Consider the following 12,238-nt stretch of genomic DNA (forward strand, 5'->3'; position numbering starts at 1 on the left):
GGTGCTGGAGTGAGCTGGGTGCTGGGGTGAATGGGACGAGTTGGGATGCTAGGGTGAGTTTGTGGTACTGGGGTGAGTTGGGGTGTTGAGATGAGTGGGCTGAGTTGGGATAGCTGGGGAGAATTGGGGTGCTGGGGTGAATTGGGGTGCTGGGGTGAATTGGGGTGCTGGGATAAGCGGGCTGAGTTGGGATAGCTGGGGTGAATTGGGGTGCTGGGGTGAGTTGGGGTGCTCGGATGAGTGGGCTGAGATGGGATAGCTGGGGTGAATTGGGGTGCTGGGGTGAATTGGGGTGCTGGGATGAGTGGGCTGAGTTGGGATAGTTGGGGTGCCGGGGTGAGGTGAGGTGAGGGTGCTGGGTGCCGGTTGCATTCGGGGTCGCTGGGTGTCGCTGTTGTCTCCGGGTCCGCGCTCGTGTTCCGCATTGCCCCCTGGCGGTGATCCAGGGACCTGCTCCCGGCCGCAGCTAAAAAAAAAAGCCGGGAGCCGGAGCCGGAGCTGGGGGTTCGCTCGCCCCTGGACACTGACACTGCGCGACACTGCGCTAACGGAGCCTCAACACCAGAGCGGGAGAGCCAGCGGCACTGCCGCCGGATCCACCTGAAGGAAAAGAGACTGCGGCCGCTGAGCATTCACGGCGAGAGGAGGGTCAGGACAAGGTGTGTGTGTGTGTGCAAACCAACTGGAGAGAATCTCAATCTACAACTGAACCGAGTCAGAGACTGAGCTCACCAGGACAACCTCAATCTGAAGTCTGAATTTTACCTTTAATTCTACTTTTGATTCTAGTTCCAATTCTCATCTCTTATCCACCGCCTTTTAATCCTCATGTCATTATAATCCCAGACCTGTCTCCAATTCTATTCCAATCCCAAACCTAATCTCAATCCTAATCCCAACTCCTCCAGCAATCCTAGTACAAATGTTCATTTTAATCTCAATTCTTGAAGTATCCACACTTAACCCAAACTCATCTCTGTCTAATCCTAATTTCCAGCCCTGACTCACCCACTTCGGATCGCCTGGTGCCCCATGGCAACTAATATTGTGCTGGAGTGGCTGAAGAGCTTAAAATTGTCCCAGTATGGTGAGTCCTTCATGGACAATGGTTATGATGACCTGGAGGTTTGTAAGCAGATTGGGGAGCCTGACCTGGATGCCATTGGGGTTGAGGTTCCCGGGCACCGGAAACTCATCAAGGCAGCTGTGGCACGACTCCGTGAGGAAGGGGAAACTGGCACTGTTGTTTATTTCACTTTGGAACCACGAGCTGTACCCCTTTGTCAGCCTTACATCTACCCCAGCCTGAAGGAATACAGACCCAGAATGAGGACTGTGTTGTGGAGGCGACCACAGAAAACCAGTAGGAAAGTGCTGAACGACATGACGTCCAGCAGGCGAGCAGGCCTCAAGAAAAGGGTGATTTACTCCAAGTTCATACTGAAGATCAAGAATAAACAACAAGGCAGCAAACACCCTTATGTTAATAATAAGGTGAGTGATGGGCAGTGGGGGGAACATTCTCTTTATTCCAATTGACTCTTTTGGGATATAATTTACAGGAACATGAAAGGGACTAAAGTACTTGCTATGATGTGAGTTAGAAAGTGGCTTGAATGGCAGTTGGCATCAGATGTGCAGGAGATTTATCTTGTAACATGGACAAATCACTTTTACAGGATCAAGAGACGGCTCACTGTCACTGTCTCATGAGCAATTAGGGATAGCTCCCTGCTTCAGGCAGTGATGCCCAACTCCCATGTCAAAGAAAATTCAATGGGTGAAAGGTCATTTCTAATCTTGTAGTAAAATGTAAAGTAGTCACAGATATTGGAATCTGTCAATTTGTTATGAACATGTGGGAATTTCAGTTCCATATCGGTATTGACAAATCTGGTCCAAACTTGAGTTTGGTGTGAAGATTTGAGTCCTGCACAGGAATATAGAAAGGAATATAGACAGTTACCTGTAGTTATATTTGTGCAGATATTTGACTTTTGTATAAACATACAGCAATCTGTCTGATTTTTGTATTTGGTATGTTATCGTAGGAAATCTGTGGGTAATTTGAATTCTAGGCAGAAATCTTCCCAGCATTTGAGTTTCTCACTGATTGACTTTTTCTTCATGTTTTAGTTTTAAAGTGAGGTATAATAATCAGGTGCATGCTTGAGTGCCATATGGGGACACAATAATTGTCAGGTATGAGATTTATTCTTTTCTGTAATTCATACAGAAATTTAGAGAGGATTCATCAAAGTTATGCAGGTTTGAGAAATTGTTAATGAGCAGTGACTTGAGATACTGGATCTGTTTTTGCTGGCTTAGAGAAAGCTAAAGGAAGACAATGGGTTTTTTTTAAATTATGGAGAGTTTTGGGAGAGTAGTTAGTCAGTAATGAAGTGTTCTTGATTTTAAAATTTGTCACTAAGAAGTGAGAGGACATAAAATGCTTCACCACAGGGACTGGTTGCTCCTGTGAAGGGAAAATTAGATAATTTTTTAAAATTAGACCAAAATACAGTACGATTGGGAAAGGACAAGGTAGTGGGATTTGTTTTTGCAATAGTTTGACTGGCATGGACACAATGAGATGGTCTTTATGATTCTGTGGGGATATGTATAATAGATTTAGTCATGTTTTACATTCTATACAGAGTACAATGCATTGAATTATTTGAGCCTACAAGGCCTACATTTTAGAATGTGCTTAGCACTTGAGGTCCATACAGTAGTCAAATTTGGGATGTGTATCTTTCAATAGAACTCAATTAGCGCAGTTTCTAGCATTTCTTACCAATTTAAGTCTAGTCCAAATATCTCTTTTGGTTTAGAGGTGTTGACCATTCCCCAAAGCAGTCTAGCTTTATGCCTGAAGGGAAAGACATAATCACACCGTCTGTTAATCCGCACTTCATAAAAACCAGTCAGTCTCTCTGGCGACGAAGACATAATAAAAACCTATTGCAAAATCTTTGCCATCTGAAAGGGACTATCAAGATGCTTCAGTCATCCTCAGTGAAATAAGAAAACTGAGAAACAACTGGTATTAAATCTTCTTTAAAAGGAGATTAATTAGATAAATTAATTGGTTCCTCCAGCTATTTAGTTGCAGAGAACCTGAGTTTTTTTCATTCTGATTCTTAGAGCGTTGTCAAAGCAACATTTTTCCCCTCATTTGGATTTCTGCAAGAGTATTGGTGTAGTTGTTGTTCTGTTGTGAAGATATTTTACTCATGTCAGTTTGGTGAATGTACAAAATGTCAAGCTTATTGCACTGAATCTTGCTTGAAAGATGGCCGAATGTTACAATGCTTGGCAATTTAAAAAGAATTGAACTGCTGCACTAATAGATACTCACATTCATGACTGGCATTATTTCTTGCAATTTGCTGTTCTCCCAAACATGCTCAATATTCCTGTGATCACAATTCTATGTCAATCACACGAATCAGCAATTTCGCTCAGCCATCCTGTTGCCTGGGAAACCTTTTCCCAGCAGCAAACGATGTATGCCTGACAACCAGTTTGACACTGAATTGAAAATTGAAAGTGACCTCTCGTTATATTGAAGCTGAGTAGCTTGGCAGAGCACTAAAATGATTAGGATTTGAAGGAGCACTGTGTATTGTGTTGAAGAAATCTCTTTTAATGATTTCTTTTTATGGGGGCCACATAATTGTTTTCAAGCCATTAAACAAATAAATCAAAAACCACTTGAGTAAACATGCCTGGCATTTTAAAGGCACTCACCATTGAATTTTAGGAAGATTTAAAGTTGCAAAGAACTGAAAATAAATTTCTAAAATGTAAATTGAGTAGTGATTAAATGTTACACTATCATCTGAGACAGTTAATGAGGCAATGTTACCAGCCCTTCTGAAAGGGTCAGTGTGGAAATCCAACAGCATCACTTGAAAGAGTGCATATGGAATTTTGTCCATATTAATGAAATGATGGTACAGTCAGTGGTTAGCACTGCAGCCTCACAGCAGCAGGATCCCAGGTTCGATTCCAGCCTCGGGTGACTCTGTGTGGAGTTTGCACGTTCTCTCTGTGTCTGCGTGGGTTTCCTCCGGGTGCTCCGGTTTCCTCCCACAGTCCAAAGATGTGCAGGTCAGGTGGATTGGCCAGGCTAAATTGCCCATAGTGTTAGGTACATTAGTCAGAGGGAAATGGGTCTGGGTGGGTTACTCTTCAGAGGGTCGGTATGGACTGGTTGGGCTGAAGGGCCTGTTTCCACACTGTAGGGAATCTAATCAAAATCAAATAAGAAAATATTTTCAGTAATAATGTGGAAAAAAAGAATTTATTCCTCGACAGGTAACATGGAAATACTGAAATGCCTCCACCAGAAAGAGAATGGAAAATGACGCATTTCCTCCAAGTGCATGATAATTTGTTTCAGGGTGTCCTGAAACCAATAAGTTAGAAATATGAAATTATCTCAAATTAATATTTGTGTAAATGTGACATTATGTCATGCAAGGGAAAAAGTGGAAAGTGTATTGCGATATAATATCTCCTGGGAGCTGATATGGGATTATTACGTTTTCTTCTGAAAGAGATAATGTGGAAGTGAGCCCGATAAATAACTTCCTTTTTAAGAGCTAAAATTGAGATGGCAGTCATGAATATTAATGTGGAAACCTTACTGCATCCATTGAGGCAGATAATGTGGAAATGTGACAGTATGTATTGGGGTTTAAGTGGGAGTGTGATTTAAAAACCCCAGCAAGAGATAATGTGGAAAAGATGCAGCATCTCATGGCAGAGGTGATGTGGAAGTAACAGTATTTCTTCTGAGTTAACAGAAATCTTAAGACCATAACACATTCGGCCCATCAAGTCTACTCTGCCATTCAATCATGACTGATAAGTTTCTCATCCATAGTGTTAGGTACATTAGTCAGAGGGAAATGGGTCTGGGTGGGTTACTCATCCCCATTCTCCTGCTTTCTCTCCGTAATCTTACTCAAGAACCTATCTATCAGTCTTAAATATACCCAATGACCTGGCCTCCACAGCTTCCTGTGGCAATGAATTCCATAGATTCCCCACTCTCTGGCTAAAGATGTTTCTCTGTATCTCCGTTCTAAAAGGTCTTCCCTTTACTCTCAGGCTGTGCCCTCGGGTCCTAGTCTCTCCTACCAATGAAAACACCTACCCACCATCTACTCTGTCCAGGCCATTGTGTTCTGTATGTTTCAATTCGATCCCTCCTCATCCTTCTAAACTCCATCAATTATAGACCCAGAGTCCTCCAATGTTCCTCATATGTTAAGCTTTTCATTCCTGGGACCTTTCTTGTGAACCTACTGTGCACAATACTCCAAATGTAGTCAGATCAGAGCCTTTTAGAGCTTCAGTTTTTATATTCAAGTCCTCTTAAAATAAATGCCATCATTGCATTTGCCTTCATAACTATTGACTCAACCTACAAGTTTACCTTTACTAGAACTCCCAAGCCTCTTTGCATTTCAGACTTCTGAATTTTCTCCCCATTTAGAAAATAGTCCATGTCTGTACTCTTCCTACCAAATTGCATGACCTCACACTTTCCCATGTTGTACCCCATCTGCCATTTCTTTGCCCACACCTGTAAACTGTTCAAATCCTTCTGCAATCTCCCTGCATCCTCGATGCCACCTGTCTCTCTACCTATCTTTGTATTGTATTAGCCACACACCCCCAGTTTATTCATCTAGATTATTTATGTATAAAGTGCAAAGTTGTAGTCCCAACACTGAGCCTTGCGGAACACCACTTGTCACCGGCTGCTATCCTGAGAAGGACCCTTTTTCCCCACTCTCTGCTTTCTGCCAGACAGCCAACGTTCTGTCCATGCTAGTACCTTGCCTCTAACACCATGGGTCCTTATCTTACTCAGTTGCCTCCCGCTGTGGCACCTTGTCAAAGGCCTTCTTGAAGTCCAAGTAGATAACATTCATTGGCTCTCCTTGGTCTAACTTGCTCATTACTTTCTCAAAGAATTCTAGCAGATTTGTCAGGCATGACCTCCCCTTGATGAAACTGTGCTGACTTTGCTCTATTTTACCATACACTTCCAAGTATTCAGAAATCTCATCCTTCACAATGGATTCCAGGATCTTGCCCACGACCGAGGTTAGACTAATCGGTCTGTAATTTTACTACTTTTGCCTAGCCTCTTTTTGAACAGTGGTGTGCCTAGCCTCTTTTTGAACAGTGGTGTCATATTTGCAATTTTTCTAGTCCTCTGGGACCCTCCCTGATTCTAGCAATTCATGAACGATCACCACCAAAGCCTCTGCTATCTCTTCAGCTATCTCCCTTAGAACTCTGGGGTGTGGTCCATACCTTCTCAGAGAGATAATCTAGATTTGACCTGGGAGGGATAATATGTTTGTGGTGCGCGCTATTGTGGAAATGTGATGACATGTCTGGGGAGGATGATTTAATGTTGCAATCTCTATTCGGAATAATAAAGAAATGATACAATGTCCTCTTTGTGAAATAATGTGGAAAATATGAAGATGATGTGGCAGCAATATTGTATTACCTCTGAGATATTGAAATTGTTAGGATATACCTCAGACATATAATGTGGAAATATGCAAGCAGCATTGTGGGAAAGATAAAGCTGATGTGGTAATAATACAATATTTTCTCTGAGATGATGGAATTGTTAGAGTATCTCCTTGTACAGATAATTTGAAAGTAGCAAACCATTTCAGAAAGATAATGTGGAAATGTGAAATATTTTCTGATAAAGGGAAAATGTAAATCTCTCCTGACAAATTATTTGGAAATGATAAAATATGTTGAGAGAGAGGGAAATGTGACAATCTCACAGGCAATAATATGGAAATATTTCAAAATCTGACATTCAGATTATGTGGAAGTCATAGTGTCTCCTGAGAGAGGTTTTGTTGAATAGAGGCACATGAGAAACATAACGTGCAAATATTCCACTATTATGTGACACAGATAAAGTCAAAAGGTTACAGTCCAATGTGCAAATGTTGCACTTGAGATAGAAAATGTGGAGTTGTTGTAGAATGCTCTGAGACTGATAAGATATGATATTATCTCCTGTAAAAGTTAAAGAGTGAATATAATGGTGCTTCCTTGCAACAAATCAAGTGGAAATGATCGTCTGTCTTGATGTATAATCTGCAACAGTATAATATAACCTGAGGTTTAATGTGAAAAGGTTATATTATCTCCTGAGAGAGGGAATGTGACAAAACTCCTAAGTGAGAATTTGGAAGTAATGCAGCATTTTTCAAGTGAGACAGTTAGAATCTTAAGACCATAAGACAGAGGAGTGGAAGTGAGGCCATTCAGCCCATCGAGTCCAGTCTGCCATTTCATCATGGCTGATGGGCAGTTCAACTCCACTTACCCGCACTCTCCCCATAGCCCTTTAATTCCTTGCGAGATTAAGAATTTTCAATCTCTGCCTTGAAGACACTTAAAGTCCTGGCCTCCACTGCTCTCTGTGGCAATGAATTCCACAGGCCCACCACTCTCTGGCTGAAGAACTGTCTGCTCATTTCCGTTCTAAATTGACCCCCACTAATTCTAATGCTGTGCCCACGGGTCCTAATCTTCCCGCCTAACGGAAACAACTTCCCAGTGTCCACCCTTTCTAAGCCATGCATTATCTTTTAAGTTTCTATTAGATCTCCCCTCAACCTTCTAAACTCTAATGAATACAATCCCAGGATCCTCAGCCGTTCATCATATGTTAAGCCTACCATTCCAGGGATCATCTGTGTGAGTCTCCGCTGGACATGCTCCAGTGCCACTATGTCCTTCCTGAGGTGTGGGGCCCAAAATTGGACATAATATTCTAAATGGGGCCTAACGAGAGCTTTATAAAATCTCAGAAGCACATCGCTGCTTTTATATTCCAACCCTCTTGTGATAAATGATAACATTACATTCGCTTTCTTCATCATGGACTCAATCTGCATGTTTACCTTTAAAGAATTCTGGACTAACACTCCCAGATCCCTTTGTACTTTGGCATTATGAATTTTCTCACCGTTTAGAATGCCTGCATTCTTTTTTTCCCAAAGTGCAAGATCTCGCATTTACTCACGTTGAACTTCATCAGCTATTTCCTGGACCATTCTCCTAAACTGTCTAAATCTATCTGCAGCCTCCCCACCACCTCAGTACTACCTGCCTGTCCACCTAACTTTGTATCATCGACGAACTTCGCCAGAATGCCCCCAGTCCCTTCATCCAGAACATTAAGATATAAAGTGAACAGCTGTGGCCCCAACACTGAACCCTGCAGAGCACCACTTGTCACCGGCTGCTATTCCGAAAAAGAACCTTTTATCCTAACTCTCTTCCTTCTGTCAGATAGCCAAGCCTCAATCCCTGCCAGTTTTTATAGAATCCATACAGTGTGGAAACAGGCTGTTCTGCCCACTAAGTCCACACCAACCCTCCAGGGAGCCACCCACCAAGACCCATTCCCCTGACTGACTATCCCATATTTGCGTCTGACCATTGAGCAATTTAGCATGGCCAGTTCACCTAACCAGCACATATTTGGAGTGTAGGAGGAAACCGGAGCACCCGGAGAAAACATGGGGAGAATGTCCACAAACTCCACACTGGCAGTCCCCCGAGGCTAGGATCGAACCTGGATCCCTGGCACTGTGAGGCAGCACTGCTAGCCACTGAGCTACCGTGCTTTTTTTTTTGACAGTCTCTTGAGGGAGGTAATGTGAAATTGATCCAGTACGTACTGAGATAATGCCTCCACGGACAGGGAGAGAGAGAATGTGAAGATGTGACTGTATCTCGCGAGAGATAATTGAGTTGTTCGGATACCTCTTAAAAACATGATATGTAAATGTTACGGACTCTTTTGGTAGAAATTTATATGGAAGTATGATAGAACCTCCCAAGGGAGAAAGAGAGCAATATTACAGAGCAGGTACTCTTGATGATATGGAATTAAATGCTGTTTAATTAGAGATGATGGGAATGTTGCTGTATCCCCTAATAGACATATGCAGAATGTACACAAAGGCAAAAAATGTGGCAGTGTCTCCTGAGAGAAAGAATGTGCAAATGTTGCAGAAGCTCCTATGGCAAATGACATGAAATTGTCATTCCATCATCTGAGAGACGTAATGTAGAATTGTCACAGTCTGCCTTGAGACAGATAAATGGTTATATATTTATCTCCTGTATAGGCACAAGTGTAAACATGGAAATACTTCATGCAGGAAATCAGGTGGAAATCATACAGTCTTCCTGGAAATAATCGAGGAGAAAGTGAGGACTGCAGATGCTGGAGATCAAAGTTGAAACTTTATTGCTGGAACAGCACAGCAGGTCAGGCAGCATCCAGGGAACAGGAGATTCGACGTTTCGGGCAGAGGCCCTTCTGAGGAAGGGCCTGTGCCCGAAACGTCGAATCTCCTGTTCCCTGGATGCTGCCTGACCTGCTGTGCTGTTCCAGCAATAAAGTTTCAACATCCTGGAAATAATCTGCAAATATAACCATGTAACCTGGACATTAATGTAAAAATGCAGCATTGCCACTTTCTCTTTCTGACGGAGAGAATGCTAAGATATCTCTGAGAAATAATGTGAAAATGGGTCAATACCTCTTAATAGCTATAATGCTGTAAAGGTACAGTATAAATAATGTGGAAATGATACAATATTTCTTTAGTGATGATGTAAATCATACAGTATCGCCTGAGACAGATAAACGTAGAAATATCTCAATATCTCCCTAGAAGGAGAATTTGGAGCTGTTTCAGTAGCACTTATGTCATTTAATTTGACTTATTTGGATACGTTTTTAAGTGTGGGTTTACAATTTTGAGTTAGTAAAATAATGGGATTTTGGTGTATCTGAAATTAATAATTGTAGCCATGGTGATTTCATTTAAGACTTTTTCTGAGGGCTATTTCAGCAACCTAGTTAGTTTGTGTTCACTTTTAGATTTTACAACCTAGCAGGGTGAACCATTGTGTTTCAAGGTTTCTGTTAGAAATTTGTGGACTGAGAGATTCTTTTAAGCTGAAGCAAAACACCCATATCTCAAAGGGAGATGGTTTTTGTTTCAGTGCAGTGCTCCTCAGGAGGGAAGAATATAGTAACACTGATTGCCATGGAGTTAAGGAGTTAGTGAGATTTCCTGACTGCAAGTATTGGTATAAACCCTGAGGAGGTTACTTGAATCTGAGTACATTTAGGATCAGGTGTATGAAAGCTCCAGGAAACAAGTCTGCTGTCTTGGAGTTAAAGTCATGGGTACGTAGTCATCCGTTGAGACATCACAAAAAGTAATTCAGTCATGAGTACTGCACAAGGGTTACTGTTGGATACTGTACAAGAGACTTTGGTAAAGCAAAACATAGAACATAGAATATTACAGCACAGTACAGGCCCTGCAGCCTTCAATGTGGAACCAATCTGAAGCCCATCTAACCTACACTATTCCATTTTCGTCCATATGTCTATCCAATTACCATTTAAATGCCCTTAAAGTTGGCAAGTCTACTACTGTTGCAGGCAATGCATTCCATGTCCCTACTTCTTTGAATAAAGAAATGACCTCTGACATCTGTCCTACACCTATCACCCCTCAATTTAAAGCCATGTCCCCTTGTGCTAGCCATCACCATCCGAGGAAAAAGGCTCTCACTGCCCACCCTATCTAACTCTGATTATTATGTATATCTCAATTAAGTCACTTCTCAACCTCCTTCTCTCTAACGAAAACAGCCTCAAGTCCCTCAGCCTTGCCTCATAAGACCTTCCCTCCATACCAGGCAACATCCTAGTAAATCTCCTCTGAATCCTCTCCAAAGCTTCCATAGCCTTCCTATAATGCAGCGACCAGGACTGTACACAATACTCCAAGTGCGGTCGCACCAGAGTTTTGTACAGCTGCAGCATGACCCCATGCCTCCGAAACTCCATCCCTCTACCAATAAAAGCTAACACACCAAATGCCTTCTTAACAACCCTATCGACTGGGTGGTAATTTTCAGAGATCTTTGTACATGGACACCACCATCTCTCTGCTCATCTACACTACCAAGAATCGTGTAGCCCACGATTAGCCCAGTACTCCTTATTCCTGTTGCTCCTTCCAAAATGAATCACCTCACACTTTTCCCCATTAAACTCCATTTGCCACCTCTCAGCCCAGCTCTGCAGCTTATTTATGTCCCTCTGTAACCTTCAACATCCTCTGCACTATCCACAACTCCACCGACCTAAGTGTCATCTGCAAATTTACTAACCCATCCTTCTACGCCGTCATCTAGGTCATTTATAAAAATGACAAACCGCAGTAGCCCCAAAACAGACTCTTGTGGTACACCACTTGTAACTGAACTCCAGGATGAACATTTCCCAGCAACCACCACCCTCTGTCTTCTTTCAGCTAGCCAATTTCTGATCCAAACCGCTAAATCATCTTCAATCCCATGCGTCCGTATTTTGTGCGATAACCTACCAATGGGAACCTTATCAACTCGGGGTAAGATTTTTGCAATTGATAGGGCCATGGGTAGTGTTGTAGAACAGAGGCGCCTAGAGGTTCAGGTATATAATTCTTTGAAATTTACACCACATGTAGACTGGTTAAGAAGGCGTTTAGCATGCTTGCTTTCATTGCTCATACCTTTAAATATAGATGTTGGGAAGTCATGTTGAAGTTGTACAGGACATTGGTGAGGCTTCTTTTGGAATACTATACACTTTTGGTTGCTCTGTTATAGGAAGGAAATCATTGAGGAAATTGTGGACGCTATAAATCAGAAACAGAAATTGCTAGAAAAGCTCAGTAGGTCTGGCAGCATCTGTGGAGAGAAATCAGAGCTAATGGTTCGGGTCGAGTGACCCTTCCTCAGAACCATTCTTAGGAAAGGTCACTTGACCTGAAACGTTAACTCTGATTTCTCTCCACAGATGCTGCCAGACCTGCTGAGCTTTTCCAGTGATTTCTACTATTAAATTGGAGAGAGTTCAGAAAAGATTTACCAGGTTGTTGTCCGGAATGGAAGGTTTGAGATATGAGGATTGGCTGGGACATTTTTCACTAGAGAGTAGAAGGTTTAAGGGTGGCGTTTTATACAGGTATATAAAATCACGAGGGACATAGATGATGTGAATAGCAAGGGTCTTTTCCTTAGAGTGGGGCAGTTTAACACTAAGGAGGATATTTTTAAGGTGAGTGGAGAAAGATTTAATAAGGACATGAGG

General features: G+C 42.2%; 1 protein-coding gene across 4 annotated transcripts in view; it reads left to right on the plus strand.

Annotated features, from left to right (window-relative positions):
* The first annotated feature begins 510 nt into the window (after positions 1-510).
* The window catches only part of sash1a (SAM and SH3 domain containing 1a), a 130,240-nt gene continuing 118,512 nt past the window's right edge, over positions 511-12,238 (plus strand). For 2 of the 4 annotated variants that reach the window (XM_043696466.2, XM_043696467.2), the window contains exon 1: positions 511-1,494. In XM_043696466.2, coding sequence (XP_043552401.2) covers positions 1,033-1,494 — 462 coding nt within the window. In that variant the 5' untranslated portion in view covers positions 511-1,032. The remainder of the gene's footprint in view (positions 1,495-12,238) is intronic. The other 2 variants (XM_087991572.1, XM_043696465.2) reach the window with 2 other exon arrangements.

This window comes from Chiloscyllium plagiosum, unplaced genomic scaffold (genome assembly GCF_037043375.1).
Source record: "Chiloscyllium plagiosum isolate Xiang-an unplaced genomic scaffold, Cpla_swu_hap1 HiC_scaffold_10, whole genome shotgun sequence".
NCBI classification, from domain to species: domain Eukaryota; kingdom Metazoa; phylum Chordata; class Chondrichthyes; order Orectolobiformes; family Hemiscylliidae; genus Chiloscyllium; species Chiloscyllium plagiosum.